The sequence below is a fragment of the Mytilus californianus genome, unplaced genomic scaffold (genome assembly GCF_021869535.1).
Source record: "Mytilus californianus isolate M0D057914Y unplaced genomic scaffold, xbMytCali1.0.p SCAF_1, whole genome shotgun sequence".
NCBI classification, from domain to species: Eukaryota; Metazoa; Mollusca; class Bivalvia; order Mytilida; family Mytilidae; genus Mytilus; species Mytilus californianus.
This window is the reverse complement of record NW_026262581.1, coordinates 82953226-82973485: the sequence shown is the minus strand read 5'-3', so window position 1 is coordinate 82973485 and position 20260 is coordinate 82953226. Positions and strand designations below refer to the sequence as shown.

Here is a 20260-nt window from a genome sequence, read left to right as displayed (position 1 = left end):
TTGCACCTTTTGTTTGCGGTATACCATCTTTTCCGCAAGTTTAATTTATTGTTTTCTGTTTGGAATTAAATTAATAGTTAAGATCAATTTTGTTACATCTGGTGATCCGTTTATATGGCAATCGCCAATGGCAATCAGCAGGGTTTAAGAACATCAGTTGTTCGACCTGCTAGTCAAATGCGTTTTGTTAAAATATACTTTTTCACTCTTTTGGTCTTTTAAAAATGTTGTTTGTGCTGTATTTAGATCCCTCTAACAAGAAATTTGTTTTGCATGCACACGTATAAAAATTGCGGTTTTTATCCAACGCAATCATAGTTTGAACGTTGTTTTCAATTTAGACTTGTTTATATTTTTTCGTTTGGGCTTGTATTATATTTGCCTTCTGGTTTATATGATCCGTTCATCATATTTCGACTCTTCAAAATTCAAGAGTCTATCCTAGATTGAGGTAAATTATATGGCCTTCCAAATACCGTTTCGATTCCTAACATCACTGAAGAGACATTAATTGTCGAAATCCGGATATGGTGTACTAATTTTTGCACCTTTTGTTTGCGGTATACCATCTTTTCTGCAAGTTTATTGTTTTCTGTTTGGTATTAAATTAATAGTTAAGATCCATTTTGTTACATCTGGTGATCCGTTTATTTGGCAATCGCCAATGGCAATCAGCAGGGTTTAAGAACATTGGTTGTTCGACCTGCAAGTCAAATGCGTTTTGTTAAAATATACTTTTTCACTCTTTTGGTCTTTTTGAAAATGTTGTTTGTACTGTATTTAGACCCCTCTACCAAGAAATTTGTTTTGCATGCACACGTATAAAAATTGCGGTTTTTATCCAACGCATCATAGGTTTGAACGTTGTTCTCAATTTAGACTTGTTTATATATAATAACTAACATCACTGAAGAGACATTAATTGTCGAAATCCCGATATGGTGTACAAATGTTTGCACCTCATGTTTGTGGCATACCATCTTTTCTACAAGTTTATTGTTTTCTGTTTGGCATTAAATTAATATTAAGATCCATTTTGTTGGATCTGGTGATCAATTTATTTGGCAATCGCCAATGGCAGTCAGCAGTGTTTAAGAACATCAGTTGTTCGACCTGTTAGTCAAATGCGTTTTGTTAAAATAGACTTTTTCACTTTTTTTTCTTTTTTTGGAATTGTTGTTTGTGCTGTATTTAGACCCCTCTACCAAGAAATTTGTTTTACATGCACACGTATAAAAATTGCGGTTTTTATCCAACGCAATCATAGGTTTGAACGTTGTTTTCAATTTAGACTTTTGTATATTTTTTCATTTGGGCTTGTATTATATTTTCCTTCGGGTTTATATGATCCGTTCATCCTATTTCGACTCTTTAAAATTAAAGAGTCTATCCTAAATTGAGGTAAATTATATGGCCTTCCAAATACCGTTTCGATCCCTAACATCACTGAAGAGACATTAATTGTCGAAATCCGGATATGGTGTACAAATTTTTGCACCTCATGTTTGTGGCATACCATCTTTTCCACAAGTTTATTGTTTTCTGTTTGGCATTAAATTAATATTAAGATCCATTTTGTTAGATCTGGTGATCAATTTATTTGGCAATCACCAATGGCAGTCAGCAGGGTTTAAGAACATCAGTTGTTCGACCTGTTAGTCAAATGCGTTTTGTTAAAATAGATTTTTTTCACTTTTTTTGGTCTTTTGGAAATTGTTGTTTGTGCTGTATTTAGACCCCTCTACCAAGTAATTTGCTTTACGTGCACACGTATAAAAATTGCGGTTTTTATCCAACGCAATCATATGTTTGAACGTTGTTTTCAATTTAGACTTTTGTATATTTTTTCGTTTGGGCTTGTATTATATTTTTCTTCGGGTTTATATGATCCGTTCATCCTATTTCGACTCTATAAAATTACAGAGTCTATCCTAAATTGAGGTAAATTATATGGCCTTCCAAATACCGTTTGGATCCCTAACATCACTGAAGAGACATTAATTGTCGAAATCCGGATATATTTGGTGTACAAATGTTTGCACCTCATGTTTGTGGCATACCATCTTTTCCACAAGTTTATTGTTTTCTGTTTGGCATTAAATTAATATTAAGATCCAATTTCTTAGATCTGGTGATCAATTTTTTTTTCAATCGCCAATGGCAGTTAGCAGGGTTTAAGAACATCAGTTGTTCGACCTGTTAGTCAAATGCGTTTTGTTAAAATAGACTTTTTCACTTTTTTTGGTCTTTTTGAAATTGTTGTTTGTGCTGTATTTAGACCCCTCTACCAAGAAATTTGTTTTACATGCACACGTATAAAAATTGCAGTTTTTATCCAACGCAATAATAGGTATGAACGTTGTTTTCAATTTAGACTTTTGTGTATATAATAAGACATAGATATCCTAAAGGATGCAATATCCAAAACGCAATTTTACAACTATTGTGATCTATATTTTACAAATGGTCAGGTGTCTTTGATCTGAAAATAAAATAAGGATACAAAGCCACAATATTTTTCAAAAAAATACTTTCCGTGATTAACGAACTTACTTGTAAATAAAACATCCTGCTACCATAATCAAAATTACGGCAATGACGGCACCAATGCTTCCACCTAAAACTGCCCCGTTAAGTTCTTCCTGAAATTCTGATCTCACTGAAACAAAATCTCACATTTAACAAATATAACTAGCGATGATCATCATATGGTTATTCTTATCCTTATCATTATTTACCTGATACTAAAAGTATAGTCCGTTTAATCGAAATAGGTTCTGTCTCAAATCAACGGTTAAAACAGTTTTTCATTTTATTTATACATGTTTAAATGACATGTTAGAAATATCATTGTCATTTTTTGTCTTCGTCCTTAAGAAGAGCTGGAAGATAGCAAAGGGATATTCAAACTCATAAGTCGAAAAAAAACTGAAAACGCCATGACAATAAACGATATACGACCAAAAGACAAACAACAGGACTCTAAACAAAACTGAAGATGATCTCAGGTGCTCCGGAAGGGTAGGCAGATGCACAGCTCTTGATGACAATATACTGAATCTTGCAAATGTTATATCTTTTTGTAATACTAACGGTCGAAGTCACACGGACTTAAAAAATAGGGTAATACTGGTATCCTTTCATTATCGTTTATTATATCCTTCTTGAATATTTTTATAATAAAAGAAAATTGCTAAAACATACCAACATTCCGCTTTGAGCAATCCGCTAGCATTACGAATCATTTATTTGCTTAAATATGTTGTTGGAAATCGGAAATAAACACGATCATGAACTTTAACATTTATAGCGAGATGTTTTTATAGATGAAGATAAATTCTGAAAATTGGCTCTCAAGTTTAATTGACGGGATTTGTTTGTATGTTTATATTTTTACTTGAAGTAACTTAGATACCTGTTTATTTCATTGCTTACCATGTTCCATTCTTGTCATACACGAAGTGTTGCGATAAGTAATATATGATATAATAAAAATATTTAATAGCCACGCAATTGTTAAAATTCAAAAGAGTTTTTGTTCTACATTATGATTTCTATGCATGTATCAATGACACAAAAAGGGTAGTCTACTAATCATATGGTTGTAGTGAATACACGAAATGTCCTATAATTCATATAAACTCAATCTATCAGCATGTCTTGTATCTTTAATTCCAATAGAAGATAAAACATTTGCAACAGTTAAAATATACCGTAAGAAAGAAGGGAAAATAAGATTATGGAGAATAAGCATAAAAAGAGTAAGGATACCAACTTGGTAATTATACATCATTAGTGGAAGAAAAGCGGAACACACCATGACTAAAAGAGAAATACGACTGGACAAGCAAATAACATTTATCATATGATCAGCATATATTGCTGCACTAGTGACACGCACAGCATAACTCGGGGTGATTACACATATCTGCCAATAAGGTATTGCAAAAAAAACCAAAAAGGTAAATGTGCATGTTCTAATCATGGTAATACGTAATTTTACAAAATATCAAATGATGTTGATTCTCTTACCATAGTACACATATTTATTACTGAAAATAAACGCTTGAAATAAAACCCAGTGTATCTAGAGAAAGTTTATTAAACTTTATAGACATTGAAAGATAAAATACTACAAAAATAAAAAAAATAAAAAGAAGGACACAATGTTCAAAATAAAGAATAAGACGAAGAAACAAAGCAACCAATTTACTCAGAAATCTATATACTGAGATAAAGACACAAACCCAAACAAAACGAAGTTTAAACCATGTTTAAGAAAGAAAACCAGTTTCTGCTCCACTAGTGTTACCTTTCATGTTGCTAATGACTAGTACAGATTTAATGAAAAGTTGCATCAAGTGATATTACAGTCGAGGAAAAGAGAACAGTGGTTCTTACTGTATATCATATTTGTGTTTGTCTTTTCTTTTGTACATAAATTCGGCCGTTAGTTTTCTCGTTTTGATTGTTTTACACATGTCATTTCGGGGCCTTTTATAGCTTGCTATGTGGTATGGGTTTTGCTCATTTTGAAGGCCGTACGGTGACCTTTATTTTCTTAAGTCTATGTAATTTGTTCTCTGGTGAAGAGTTGTCTCATTTGCAATCATACTACATCATCTTATTTTCATGAGGACTGTGGCTACTACAGATGTAAAGCCAAGTAATTACGAGATTTGTAAACATAACGGCATTAAAAATTATGTGTTTAATTTGGTGATACACTTAGTCAGCATGTCTGTATTTATCGTTCTATTTCTATTCTTTATACAAACATATATAAATAAATCTATCAACCTTGTGTACAATTGAATCCCTTCCACCCTCTAGTACATCCACCAGTGCAGCCTCCAGTTGTATGATCACATTGTGGCGTTAAACAGTTTAAAGAACAATTAAGAAGACACTCCATTCCATAAAAACCAGAACTACACGCTGTAAAATCAATGTATAATTTATTTGACCCATTGTCATGAAAATTTGCGTTTCTCAGTCAAAATAATTTAAAAATATTATTTTAACTTTTTCTGATGTATGTAAATACTAATGGAACCCACTTCTGCAATCTTTCATTAAGTGATTTAAGGGGAACATTTGCAGTTGGTTATAATTATTAATGGTATATTGTCACATCATTGAAGTGTAAGGTACTGGTAAAAAAAGACATGATATGAAGTTGTTACATACTTTTGTCATATCAATGAAACGAAGGTTAAGGAACTGATATATATATCGTTGTTCTTCGAACTATAATTGTGTTTAACAAATAAATGAAACTGAAATGCGAAAGGCTGTTTTCCTTCCTGTTACATTCGTTGGAATAAATTTAGGTACCTATGTTATCTCTTCGATTTAATCTCAGTATGTAAATTTACCGCAAAATTAGTATAAAAAATAGACAGAAATATGTTTAATTTCTTTACCCTGGTCACATATTTCACCAATCCACCCATTTAAACAGCCTAATATGCAGTGTCCTGTTTCAAGATCACATGGTCCATGACAATTTGATGGACATGTTCTGTTACAAATTGGACCATACTGTGAAGAAGGACATCCTTAAAACAAAAACACTTAGATATAACATGGTTTCATATGACATAATTTCATTGATAATTTTGACAAGAAGTTGTCGAAGCTTGTTCCATATTAATAGCTTTTTAATTAATTTTGCCCGATAGGACACGGCTTGGTTTTTTTAATAATGACAAATGCAAGAAAAGAACAATCAATCACTTTGAAATGTAAATGAATTGGGTGAGTTAAAAAAGCACACAGCTAAAAAATTCCATTAATAATTATCATTGTAAGCAACAACATAATTCATACAGAATGTAACATTACATTAATATATCACTAGTGCATCAAATTAATGACGTCATTGAATGACAAAAAGATGTTTTAAACAGTTTTTCCATGCTTTGATATGCAATAAAAGGGTTATTGCATAGATATTGGTGAATATCCTCCCTCGGAAGCTCGTGCAATATTAAAGTACGACAAATTTTAGTAACAATCTAGAGCTAGCTGTACCAACAGAAATATACACAATTCAAAACGATAAAGTGTATAGAAAATTTCTTAGGAACATTGGGTAAAAATATAATGAAAAAAAAAATATTCCTAAATGTTCCTAGAGCTAGAATATACTGTTGACAAACTGTGTCCCTTACATTATCCCATACCGCAGGACGATCAGCAATGTAATCACGATAGAAATGATAAAATAAGTTTGCACGTCAGTATAAACGAAGAAAATATGACAAATCAAAATCTAACAAATCCTTACATTCTAAGAAAAACACCTGTTTTAGAAAAACTCAGTGCCGTATTTCACTTTCTACTTTTGTTTTATGAACGTTCTATAGTGAAATTGACATATAGCTTCTAAACAACTCCTTAGGTGGCTGGGGAATAGGGATATGGTCACTTGGTCTGCTCCACCCGGCAGTAAAATTCTTGCCGAAGTGGGGCATCCGTTTGATTTTTGCGGGTTGTATACATTCGCAGCCACGTCCGGTCAGAATGGGAAATTACAAAACCCTTAAAAAACCTCTTTAGAGGGGTCCGTAAGTGGCCTGTTGCAAGGCTAAATTTCAGTCCATATCCAAAAAAAGTATAAACAAAAACACCGAACTCAAAGGTAAATTAAAAAAAAGTAGAATTCCATATAAAATGAAAAAATCAATCGTTAAACTATATCAACCAACTTTGATTTCACTTTTACCGATGATCATATCTCGTAAACGAATAGGAAGAGACACATTATGGTAACAAACAAAACATGGGACTAGCATGAATTCCAAAATGAGTGAGACCAGGTGCATCGACAGGGTATATCTCCTGCTATGCATTCATCACCATACTAATTCAGTCAAAATGTTACAATCGGGAATAGGATCCAATCGGATACAGATCAGATGACTTTATTAATGTATAAAGATCTAAGACCACCTGTCGCTAGTGAGTTGAGACACCGACACATCTTATCGGTCAACCAATTGGTGGTAGTGAACGTAAACTTATGTAGTGTCGATTTAAGTCGTTCTTCCTTATAACTCTGTTGGATCAGTTTATGTATAAGGAGGACACCAATGTTAATAAAGTCCGTGTAGTGTGAATATGAACGAGAGTAACGCCTAAACTGAGATATGTAAACGTCATACGAAGGAGCAGAGAGTGTGTTACTGCTGAGAAATATGAAGTTGACAATTGGAAAGTTGAAATCATCATGTTGTCATAGATTCTTTTTGAAGTCATCCATTTTTGTCAATTTTGAGGAAAAGATGATGATATTCATTTTTTCTATCATAGTGTTTTGGTTACTTATTCGTTAATCAAAAATTTCGTATAAAACATCTTTGCGCTTGTCCATTTTTACGACAATTCCTAATTACAAAATGTTCAGAACAAATTGAAAATTATCATGACTTTTACGATTTGTGCATTAGACAGACTAAGAGATAAATTGTAAAATGAAAGAGGTAGTACAAAGAAGGTGTTATGGGCCCAATTTGTTCTCAAATGTTGTATGGAAAGACAGCATTTAGGTAAGCGAATTATTTTCTATTTGACAAACTATAAAAATACAAGACTAGTACACTTCTAATAGAAGTTTGGTTTTGGTGAAGAATATCCTTATGATTACTAAATCTTTGCTAAAATCTGTCAAATTTCAAGTAATTTAACCATCATTAATTTGAACAAATTTCGATAATACATGCACACTAAAACTTTAAAATAGCTTATATGGTACTGTAAAATTTTAGTAAAAGATTGAAGGATTTTTAGAAAACAAAAGTCCTGTTGTGAATTAAATTGATAGAAAATTGGCACCACCTCTTTTATTTTTGATTCAAAAAAGCTTGATATTAAGTTTATTTCATTATGAAATACATCAAAATAGTTTTGAAGTAATCATCTATAGTAACTTCAATCAAGGATCCTCCTTGCTTAAATCTGGATATCCCCATTTCTACCAACAGATATTCGAGTTCCTATTGATACTGGATATTCATTCGTATAAATAAGAATTCCTGTTTCTACTAGACGTATAAATCTGGTAGATATTGGAATTTCAATTTTAGTAGTCTGGTTTTCTTTTTTCTCTGCCAGAAGATAGTAACTGTTTATGTGGCAATCTTTTTGGACAAATATAAAGCGTTTTATACATATACATGTAGCTACTCTGCACGTGTGAACCAAAAAGTAGTAGTATTTTGAATAGTTTTGCAATTTTTATGCCGAAGATTCATTTCACAACTAAATAATTTTAAAAACCATAGAAAGAAAATGTTTTAAGAGAAATTGTAATATAACGATGCAAAAGTTAAGGAAGATAACAGTCCAAAACCATTTGACATGTACTTATCTGAACGAAACATCTTTAGACTGGATAAAACACAACATGATGTAAAGATTTCAGATGAAACCGTTAAAGCATACTTCAGATGTAGAAAAACAAATAAAAGATTAGAAGTTTTATTAAAGTCCTGTAAACTACTGCATGTTAAAATTCGGATTCGAAATTGCTAAAGCATACTTGACCTAAAGTAAGAATAGCTTGAATTGCTCACTGACGGACTTTATTACCAAATAATACGTCAGTCTTCGTCTGAACGGAATACCCAGAAATAACACATCTACACAGTCTGATAAGAGAAAACAAATTATAAATTTCAATAATAATAACAATAAAATTAAAATTTTATGTATTCCAGGCATCAGAATAACTTTGAAACTCAAATGATGGTTTAAACAAAATAGAATATGTTATTTGTTTTCAAAGGATTTGCCTTAGTTTAACGTTTTGGTAACGTAATAACAACTTCAACCTTATCCATTATCATTTCAGATTTGTGTACCTCGTTTCGATTCAAATACTCACCAACGATCCCAATTTCACAAATTTCAAGTTCTATTACTGCACTCTTATTATCTGGTACAAATGTCAAGTATCTGAAAACGGCATTTGTGCTGATATTTTTTGGTAAAGATTCCCCACGGTGTAAAACAATTCCCTTTTCCGGGTCACCACTTGAATTTGAAGCGTAAATTGTATGTACACTGCCCTTTATTGTAGCATTCACTGAAAACATGACAGAATGATTAAAATACGAAAAACATTAATTAATGAGTTAACTACAAAACCTTTCTTTGGGAGTACAATTATTATCAAAATTGGTAAAATAGTTCATAAACTTGTTTCCGAATCCCATATTTGAACTTTATCTAACATTGTATTGTAATATTTTATTCTTGTAAATTTTTTCATTAATAAATACTGTTTAAACAAAACCTGGTTTTATAGCTAGCTCAACATCCCACTTGTATGACAGTTGCTTTAAGTTTTGTTATATTGGCAAATTTTGGTAAGTAACCCAAAAAGACATATGTTAATGTGACAATAATTTGGATCCAGCAGCCAAAACTGTGTAAACGTCAATCACAGACATACAACACATCTGACTAGAACAATCAAACAAACATATAAATAAATCTAAAAAAGCTAATCTTACATACCTTACATATCGTTAGCCCTGTCCACCTGATTTCCTGGTTTTCGCGATTTTCGTGTCAAAATCTGTAGTTTTGTGTTTGATGTTTTATGGGCTGTTATTTTCATTTCGTTCATTTTATTTCGCCATACGGATTTTTCATTCTTCTGCATACGAATTTTGAACGTACCTTGGACTTTTATCAGAGTGTTTGCTTTGGTTTTCCTTTTCCGGTTTGAGATGCCCAAGCAAGGACTACATCGAACTAAGTTAATGGACACATTTCACTTGCTTTTTTATTGATAATCTTATACTCATTGTTCCACGTATGGTAAGTGCTATAGTTAGATCAAAAGTGTATACTTTTGCTCATTAACACCAGTCCAGCCTCAAACCCAAGTTATTCAAAAGCACTGATATATATGGATATATATTAAGTTCTTTTATTTTTTTTTTATTTTTTTGTAAAAATATATAAAGGCAACTTAATTAATAATTTTGAAGTGAGGGTTGATTGCTTATTGATTTGTAATTCAAATGTAAAAACCTGTAAACTGACATACCTTTGCCTGTGAGATACATTTCTGTCACGATTCTTATTTCCGTCATGTCAACCTGAATCCGTACGTTAGTTCCTTGTCTCTTGAAACACGATGTTTTATCTCCGTCATTTGCAAGATAAGTCGGTTTGGTACCAAATTGAATCTGTGATACTGAAGCGTCAGTTGCAATGTTATCTGTCATAGAGAAATTCTGATTAATTATATTATGTGGGCTTGAAGGAATTACCAAACGATATGTGTAGCAAACCGTTTATTTTAATGTTTGCTGTTTAAACCTCGATTAATTAGTTTTTTGGGTTTTTTTTTCAGTTTACTAATTAATTTCATCATATCTAAAGTTAGGAAGGCAACTCCAAAGACAAAGTTGATCTTAGATGGTACTGATGCACAAGACTTTTTTCGCTAGTATACATGAAAAAAAACGAAGAAATGTCAGTATCAAACGCTTTTGTTATTACCACTTTGTTTGTACCGCTGGCAATCCCCAACTTTTCGATACGCCCTGACGCTAATACATATAAATCTGTATTGGAATGATTAAATGAAACATATACACATAATTTCAGTTGATAAACAATGAAATCATACTAAAACTGATGTTGAACTCTCTAGGTCCATTAGTGCCCTTAGACCGAATTAGAGCTGAAGTACTGTGTGTTTATTATGCGTGGGTTACTAATCTTATTTTAAATGCAATGTTCCTTAAGGTGGATCATCGGTATATATTTCCTCAGATAGAATTTTCTTATACTCTGCCAAAATGTAGATTTTTCCATGATTTTTTCAAAAATATAATAAAAAGTAGGGGTCACCATGTTTTTTTTCAAGCTATTAGTCGTGTAAAATTAACCAAATTTGCATACATTATTAATGAAAAAAAACACTTTTTTGTGAATAAAAAGAAATCTATGAGATAAAATTTTGAAATAAAATATTAAAAGATAGGTTTTGAAATATACTTTATATATATAACGGGTGCCACATGTGGAGCATGATCTGCTTACCCTTCCGGAGCACCTGAGATCACCCCCATTTTTTGGTGGGGTTCGTGTTGCTTAGTCTTTAGTTTTCTATGTTGTGTCATCTGTACTATTATTTGTCTATTTGTCTTTTTATTTTTGGTCATGGCGTTGTCAGTTTGTTTTCGATCTACGAGTTTGACTGTTCCTCTGGTATCTTTTGTCCCTCTTTTAGAAAATAAAAAGAAAAAATGGTGTCATCGAACTTGTTTTCTTGCTATAAGTAAAAAATGAAAATTTCTTTATCATTCCTTTATGAATATTTTACTATTTGAGTTGTCTCCCCTTAAAAGGCAAAATAAAAATTTGATTCGAACAAACACAAATATTTGGTATTTGATAAAACAGTCTAAATAATGTAATAAAGCATTATTTTTTCTTGATTCAAATGAACACTCTTACACATTAATGCCAATCTGTCTCAAAATTTGCAGATTTAAAAAAAGAACTATACCGATTGTAAACTGCTATTTTACGATCCAAGATGGCGGTATACAGTTATTCTACCTGAAGCATTGTATACAATCGTAGTCAATACTACGAAATAAACTATCTACGAAAAAAAGTTTTTTTTCATTCCATGAAAATTGGTTCACACGAAAATAAATGAATCCGTTGTTATTTCATTGTGAAAACACAGTTGGTTTTGTGAAAAACTGTTCATGTGTTTTGCTTCCCAAACATTTTGTCTAGAGACTAGATAATGAGAGTGATACCAGACACAAGTATAGTGCGCTCTGAAGTCAGTATCGTCCGTTTGCATGGCTACCTTTTCAATTTTTTGACTTGAATAAAACCTTTTCATGATATGAAATGCTTTTGGTCTTTTTCTATGTTTTTCAGCCACACACTTCCATGTTTTTTTTTCTATTTCTATTGATCATCATTCATTTCTATATACAAAAAAACATATGACAGTTTTAGACTCGATTAGCAAATTGTCGGGAAATACCCCCTTGGTTCAAATGTATTTCCAATTTGCGAGATGCACATGGATATGCTAAAAGATATCATTTTGTACAGTTATTTCATTTGCTATTTTGAAATAGTACATACCTATTGTCAATTGCAACACTGAAGGAAATTTCAGTATAATTTATATATTAAAAGACCTGTAAATTCTATCTATCTATCTAAACTGGACACACAAAAATAAATTTCTACTCAAAGTCTTCCTATTACAAATATTTTCGTGAAGTTTCTACAAACGAAAGCTATTAAATATTCTATGAATGCATTTCCATTGAATTTTGCATTCGTATGTGTATAAAAGGGTCTTAATTCTATATTTAAGAATGAAAGCATCTTATGATTAATTCAACTTTTATAATAAAAACAATGTATGGTTAATGATAACTTTTTAATACGAAATTAATACTATATTTCTATTTAAAGCTTCGGTTTCATGTTTTACTTGAAAGGAAGTATGTTTTTTACATTGAACTTCATATTCAGACGACAAAAAACATGATCACACTCGAAAAAACCAGATCAATTCACTCGAGAAAAAACACAATCCCAAACGTACACTATACCTACTGTACATAAAGGATATGATGACTGATCGGGAGTAGCAATTTGCACTAGCTCGTCTGTTCTCTGATACAGTTCATTTAAATGTATCTTTGAAACTTACATTCAATTAATACGTTGACTGCAGTGTAAGTTGTCATGTTATGTCGAAATCTTGGTCTAAGTGGTCTTGGTAAAGTAACTTACATTTGTTGCAATACGTTCCAGTTCGTCTTTCCCTACAACCGTTGGTACACACTGCAGTTCTTTTATCGCAAGTATCATTCAAACAGTTTTTAGTGTTGCACCCCAAAACACACGAACCATTTCCAGGATAGCAATTTTGGTCTATACATCGTTCTGTACAGGACTTAGTGCAGCTACTTCCCCAAAAATGTTTTTTACAACCTAAAATATTTGAAAAGATGCTGGAAAAATAGAAATTCACGTACCTGATGGAAGTACCTATGAGAATGTTGTGATTGTCTACCGATACCATAATTAAATATAAAACATTTTATCATTAGCTATACATGCTTTATACTAGTAAATAGTTTAAAATGCAAATGTGGGCAACAATTTCGTATTTTGTCATCTTGCTTGCCAAAAGGCATACCAGTAAGCGTATAACTTCTAAAATAATTGCTATATTGTAATTTAACATTAGGTAAAAAGTTAATCGATCGACTTTACTTTATCAAAAGATTTGTGTTTATCATTTTGTGTTGAACTTTTGTTTGGCAGAGAAATAATTTCTATTATATCATTTTTTAAGTGAAATCATCTCCTGTTTGCCTTACCTTTGTTTTTTTTTATTTTTTTATTTTTATTAGCTTTTCAACGTTTGCAACTGGATTGTCAAATATTAGGCCTCGGTCATCATCGAGGAGACATTTTAAAATTGTCGAATTGTGTATTTGGTGCAGAAAGATTGTAAGTGTTAATGTCATTTTATAATAGAAATATTTTAAGTACCATTTATGGCAACATAACACAATTCAATAATACTCCCACGTTTACTGGGTGCCAGTACATCATCATAATAAATGACATATTGTCCAAGTTGATTGCATGAAATAGTCTGAATGATGTCTGGATAAGGATAACCTGGAGGATCTTGGTAGCAAAGGTCAGAGGCAGAAGGAGGAATAGTTGAAGTATTGGATATATACAATTCAAATCCATCCATCCGAGTTTGAACTGCAACAAAATTTGGAGCAAAACATATATTATATTAATATGAATGTGTAGAAAAACTGTTATCAGATAACTTGAAAAAGGATAATGTCTATCTAAAGACAAACGAAAAGTATAACAACAGTTATATAAAAGGTCGTGTCAAACATTTTTTAATACTAGACCACAAGTTTGAATGAAACTTCCTACAGTTTGATCATAACCTTTAAAGTACATGTTACCATCTTTATCTATGTGAAGCAGGCAAGTTTCTATTGAACACGAAGGAAGTAGCCAATGTTACCAAGAATTTGAATATAATCAGTGAGGAAAGACCAAAAAACAGGATGGTATGGAGAGACCCCCTGTGTATAAGAAAACCCGAACACAATACCACTCTAGATCGGGATATGACAATTCCGCCTTTTCTAAAAAGATAGCTTGCAAAATTTTTAGTCGGGTGCATCCCCATCTCGATGACCTCAAACCATTAAGGTCTCATCAATTTGGAGATAATTCAAATAGGTACAGCAACGTAACATTATGTTGATATTGAGGTTAGCGGATTCATACGTCCGCTGTATGTCACAAGTGTAATGGTAAAGGCCATAAGGCTACGTTTTGTATTATGTATTAGGTTCTCGACCAAGAAGCGAGCGCTGTAAATGGCGATAGTTCTTGTGAAGCAAAGGACTGTAAGAAAGGAAAAAGCGGTAGCATAAACGTGGAAAAATGTTAAGTCCAAGGCAAAATCTATTTCTTAAATAAATAGACTTTTTAAACAGTAGCGGTGCCACTATCAAATTACACGAATTAAACACTTATCTCTCTAATTATAACGTAGACATTGTCGAAACCTCTTTAAAAACATATAATAGACCCGCTAATATTGATCATGCTTATACGTAGATCGGAAAATACAGGTTATATGGTAAAGGTAAAGGAGATTTAGGTCTTTGTTTAAAAACAGAACTTCCTGTTCTTGACGATAACCTTCTTAATAGTAAAAACGATAAACATAAACGTTTCTGGATTCTATCTAGAACAGGCAATACTAAAAAATGCTATCGAAATTGAATATTTTCCAAATGATTGAATCGGTCGGCAAACACCCAATATATATTCATGTATGAATTACTAGAAACCCACTGCTCAAAGTTAGTGCATTCTGGTTATGAAATTTTATTAATAGGTAACTTTCACGAATAATGTATGGACAATTGTCAAGCTACAAACTTTAATATCATGTGTGATCAAGCATCCTATAATGAAAAAGAGCTTTGTCATTTTAAAGATGCGGGTGACTTACTTACCGTAAATTGTCTCCCTGTTTGTGAAGGACTTTATAAACGTATTCTTAATAACCAAAGGTCTGCAATCGACTACATTATTCTTTCTGAAGCCTTGGCCTCAACGTAAATCGTTTTATATAGATGAAAATTGCTTTTTTATCAACATTATGCTCATGACATAAAACGAACCGAAATAAACACAAACAATTGGATAATAAAAACAAACCTAAAAAGTCGGCTTTTATTTGGAAAATAAACAAAAATACCAGTTGGAATATTTTTTTTCAAAAAATACTTAAAAGAAAACTTAATGGCAGTTGAGCACACTATGAAAATGTCCTCGAATATCAATTCAATTTGAGGTCATTAGAAAAGTCCGTCCTTGATCTGTATCGTAAGTTTTGGGACAACGAACTTGACCTTTTGAATGGCATACTGAATAAAGCTTCGAGCGAATGTGATGAATACCTAACGGTTTTTGTACAAATGGCAGAAGTTTATTAATAGAGACATCATGAAGAGAAAGTACTGTATAATGGCGATGACCATGACTGCGTCTACGTCAAGGAGCAGCGTTGAAAATATTCATCACATTTACCGACAAGATATTTTTCAGAACTTATTTGGTTTTTTTTAAACGTCATTTTATTGAACGGTGCATCGTTTTATTGATATATTGACTACATCTATATTATTATCTTGTCTTGGGGAGGGATAAATCCTACTTTGTAAAGAATCACTCTGATTCAAACAAAAAATTCTCTGAAACTGACATTATCAAGATGCTTGATTTCTTGATTGACAACATATTTGTTACGTTTGGAGGACGTGTTTTTCAACAGACTGTCGGAATTCCAATGGGAACCAATTGTGCCCCTCTTCTTGCCGACTTGTTTCTTTATTATTATGAGGCTGACTTCATACAGGAACTTCTTAGGAAGAAAGATAAGAAGTTAGCAATATCCTTTAACTTTACGTTCCGCTATATAGATGATGTTCTCTCACTAAATAATACAAAATTTGGTGACTATGTTGAACGAATCTATCCCATCGAACTAGAGATAAAGGATACTACAGATACAGTCAGGTCTGCCTCATATCTTGACTTACATCTAGAAATTGACAATGAGGGTCGGTGGAATACAAAACTTTACGACAAAAGAGATGATTTCAGCTTCCCAATTATGAACTTTCCATTTCTATGTAGCAACATTCCAGCAGCGCCTGCATACGGAGTATATATCTCCCAATTGATACGATATTCCCGGGCTTGTATTTCCTATCATGATTTCCTTGATAGAGGATTACTGCTCACAAGGAAGCTATTAAACCAAGAGTTCCGAATGGTGAAGTTGAAATCATCCCTTCGTAAATTTTACGGACGCCATCACGAGTTGGTTGACCGTTATGGAATAACCGTTTCACAGATGATTTCGGATATGTTCCTTATGTCGTAACTACATAACCCTTCCCTTCTCATGAATGTGACCTACCGAGTTAGACTATTTACCGGATTTGTAATAACATAAGCAACACGACGGGTGCCACATGTGGAGCAGGATCTGCTTACCCTTCCGGAGCACCTGAGATCATCCCCAGTTTTTGGTGGGGTTCGTGTTGCTTAGTCTTTAGTTTTCTATGTTGTGTCATCTGTACTATTATTTGTCTGTTTGTCTTTTTATTTTTGGCCATGGCGTTGTCAGTTTGTTTTCGATCTATGAGTTTGACTGTCCCTCTGGTATCTTTCGTCCCTCTTTTAATAAACTTGAAATCAAGGTTACCGCAGGCACAGTTAAAACTTTCTGCGTCATAGCTCTACTCACATCTATGACAATGCGGGTCGATAACTTAAGGCGACAGTAGCTCAATAACGATATTATTCGGTAAAGCGATTAGGAAGAGACAAATCAAGGTAAAAAACAAAAACCTAGGGAATCGCATAAACTCCAAAAGTAGCGAGACCGGGTGCGTCGACAGGGTAAGTGATACGCGTCTCCTGTAACACTTGCAACACACGCCATGCGAATTCATACTCATTCAAAATGTCCTTATCGGAATTGGACACAATTATTTGTTTTAATATTGCTTTCATACACAAAAACCAATATATTGAATGTCAAAATATTGTTTTAACTCAAGAGTAAGTCAAGTACATGCATCAGCATTTAACAAATGTCTACATGATTGCACAGCTTATCTATCTAGGCTATCATGTTCATTTGATAAGTAGTATAATTAAACAATTTAATATGATACTGACTTGCAACCTATACCCAATCAATTGCATCGACATGACCGTTTTGAGGCGGAACATTTTAAAATATCACAGATATGAACTTTGATGACAACTTAATAAAGATGCTGTGTCTACTAGTACTGGAACAATAACATATTTTTCGTAAAGAGAGCATAACGCATCGACAACCTAGTGTTCTTGAAAGGACAAGAAACCTTCAAAGCAATCCAGTTTCATACACTCTACAAGGAACAATATTTCCATTACCACTCGTGATGCCCGCCGCGGTACCCTTGTTAACATCTGTTGATTAGGCATATACAATAGCACTTGCACTTTTTTTCAAGACAAAAGATAGCCCACAAAGTTAAGAGAAAATATATTTTTCAGAAAATACAATAAGTTTAATTAAAGCAAGGATAACATGGACTATTCAACAAACAATAGAGTGGACGTCAGGTTCTTACAAGGGTAGACACTTTCTGCTAGACTGATGGCATCTGCCGTGTGGTTCGTCTTAAGACAAAGAGGGCGATATCGTGACTAAGACAAGTGGAAATATCCGTGGTTACTTGTGACAAAGACATTTTATAACGATCAACCATATATTTTCGGAAAACTTTTGAACAGAATACTTCAACTTGCAGACTTACAAACCCTATTTATTGTAAACAGCTTTAACATTTTAAAAGCAAAGCCCTTCTATCAAAGAAAGTAAGACGGAAAAGGCAAATATTTGAATATCGTATCAACTCTGAGATTTTAATCCGTATACAGGTGCTGTTAGAATGTTCTATCACAAGCTTTTTTGATAGTCCATGTAACATATACATCAAAATTAAGACTCCGTACTTTGGACTAACCTCCAGGTATAGACTGCATTGCCGTATTGGGGCAATATTTTTGGATTTTTTAGTTTTTAAAGCTCTACAACTGCGTAGTTAATTTGTCCTTCACACTGTTTAATTCTACCGCAACTGATGAGTCTTATGTCAACTAAACAAGCGTCTAGCGTACAAAATTATAAGCCTGGTATCTCTGGTGAGTTTTTTACAAACACTTGGTCGATGCTTCTGCTGCTGGACGTTTCGTCGCCGATGGTATCACTAGCCGAGTAATTAGCACTTTGATCATTGATAAGTTCATTTTCTGTAAATGTATTCTCTAGAAAATTCTGAACTATTCATACACTTAGGTTTTTAAATACCCTCAGGTATAGATTGCCTTTGCCGTATTTGGGCACAATTTTTCGGAATTTTTCTGTCGTATTTTATTTGGTGTTCCTTTTTTAAGTTAGCGCCACTAATGAGTCTGATGTTGACGAAACGCGCGTCTGGCGTACAAAAAATTAGCCTGGTAGCTATGTCGAGTTTTTTAAACGTTTTTTTTTTTAATGGAAATATAAAAGTTAGATTAAAGAAGCAGCTTAGAATGAAAGCTTAATTCAAGGAGCAACATTGTTACACGTAATATATAGATGGAAGTAGAAAATATTTGTGCCATTGAAACGTGGTAATACAAAGCCAACCATATATCTAAAGGAAAACAGGTTTCGTTTCACCATTATTCTCAGAAAGGTACTGTATGTCTTTTTGTTAGTTATTTTTGTGCTTTGTAGCAAGCCCTTTCCAAAAAGAGGCCGACAAACCAGAGTTCGAAGTGATTTTAAGAGTTTGGTCTTGTTTTGTGCTGTATCATCACTGTCAAGGTTATGGGAGTGTTGAACGCTCTCAAGCATTTTAAATCCCACGACATTCTCTGTGTGCCTTTTCGAAGTCAGGAGCCTGTAGTACAGTGGTTGTTGTTATTTGTAGTTTTTTGTTATTTGTTTTACATTTTGTAATGCCGTTGCCTTTTACAGCTTTTGCTCCATATTGAAGCATGTACGGCAACCAATAGTTTCTTAGATTCTCGTTTTTTGGTCACTGTTGGATAGTTTTCTCATTGCCAATCATAACACGTACATCTCCTCATTTTGAAATTTAGTTGAGCACAGATCAAGTTTTATATGTCAGAAATGCGTTTGTTTGACAGAATATATATCTAATATTCAATATTCAGGTGAATTATGGAAGTGGGTTCAATGCATCAATAGCATTAAATATCCGAATTTATATATTCGAAAATTTAAATTCAAATTCGAAACATGTAGAATTCTTAATTCAAAATTACGATCAGTTGACGAAATTTTACATACTAGATTGAAAATAAGTATCTGCCAATCAGAATAGGTTTTCAAATTAATGAAATAAGTTCTCTTCTTAAAGGCCAGCTAAAATGAATTAGTAGACTTTTATCCACATTTTTGAAAAAAAGGGGCGGGTGGGAGGATTTTATTTTTCAATTTCTATTTCCGCTGAAACCCTTTTGTGACGTGTTTTTCAAATGCAAGGGTAAAAAATAGTCTTATATCATGTATATATTAGAAAATCTACAAAATTTTTCAAATTCTTAAATACAAATTTCTGATTGGCAACCACTGCTATTGCCGCTTTAGAATCCTATTTTTAGTAAATAGCAAAAACGTGGAGAAATGCTCTTTTAGACTACCTACATCAAAATAATCTTGCTTTCTAAGCTCTGGTTTGTAATGTTCATACAATGAAGCATATGCATTGGTATGCAACACAAGTATTACGATTACAGAGTGAAATGAAAACTCAAACGGTGTTGAAAATACTAGGGTTGATATTTTTAAGATTCGTTTGCAAAGTGCAAAAATAGTTACAATGTAAAACATGAACTTTACAAAAAGGAGTTGTGAAATGACTCTATTGAGGGGCTGGGGACAGAGGGTGTTTGCTAATTGCCAACAACAAAAAAACGACAGCCTTGGGGGTAAATCTAAGGATTAGCTAAAACACGTTTTGTACGTTGGCCGACTTTTTGTACTCAATATACGGTCATAAATCGCACTAGGTCGTGCTTGGGTCAATTCTTTATTCCAGTCATGTTTTTGTAC

The 20260-nt window shown here is 32.8% G+C and overlaps 1 protein-coding gene across 1 annotated transcript; it reads right to left on the bottom strand.

Annotated features, from left to right (window-relative positions):
- Positions 1–3424: 3424 nt before the first annotated feature.
- On the bottom strand, positions 3425–13783 carry LOC127738129 (uncharacterized). Its single transcript, XM_052249261.1, has 3 exons — positions 13570–13783; positions 5427–5561; positions 3425–3519 (listed from the first exon to the last, which is right to left on the bottom strand). Exons 1-3 carry the CDS (start codon positions 13781–13783, stop codon positions 3425–3427), a joined length of 444 nt encoding a protein of 147 aa, XP_052105221.1.
- Between the last annotated feature and the right edge of the window lie 6477 nt (positions 13784–20260).

What these genes read in the sequence shown, in the direction of transcription:
- LOC127738129 (XM_052249261.1), bottom strand. Translation starts at nt 13,783, where the DNA reads ATGGATGGATTTGAATTGTATATATCCAATACTTCAACTATTCCTCCT. An exon ending in GTGTTATGTTGCCATAAATG is followed by an intron (nt 5,562 to 13,569) that starts GTACTTAAAATA and finishes TTTTGTTTTAAG; the next exon opens with GATGTCCTTCTTCACAGTAT. An exon ending in TGGTGAAATATGTGACCAGG is followed by an intron (nt 3,520 to 5,426) that starts GTAAAGAAATTA and finishes TCTTTTGAATTT; the next exon opens with TAACAATTGCGTGGCTATTA.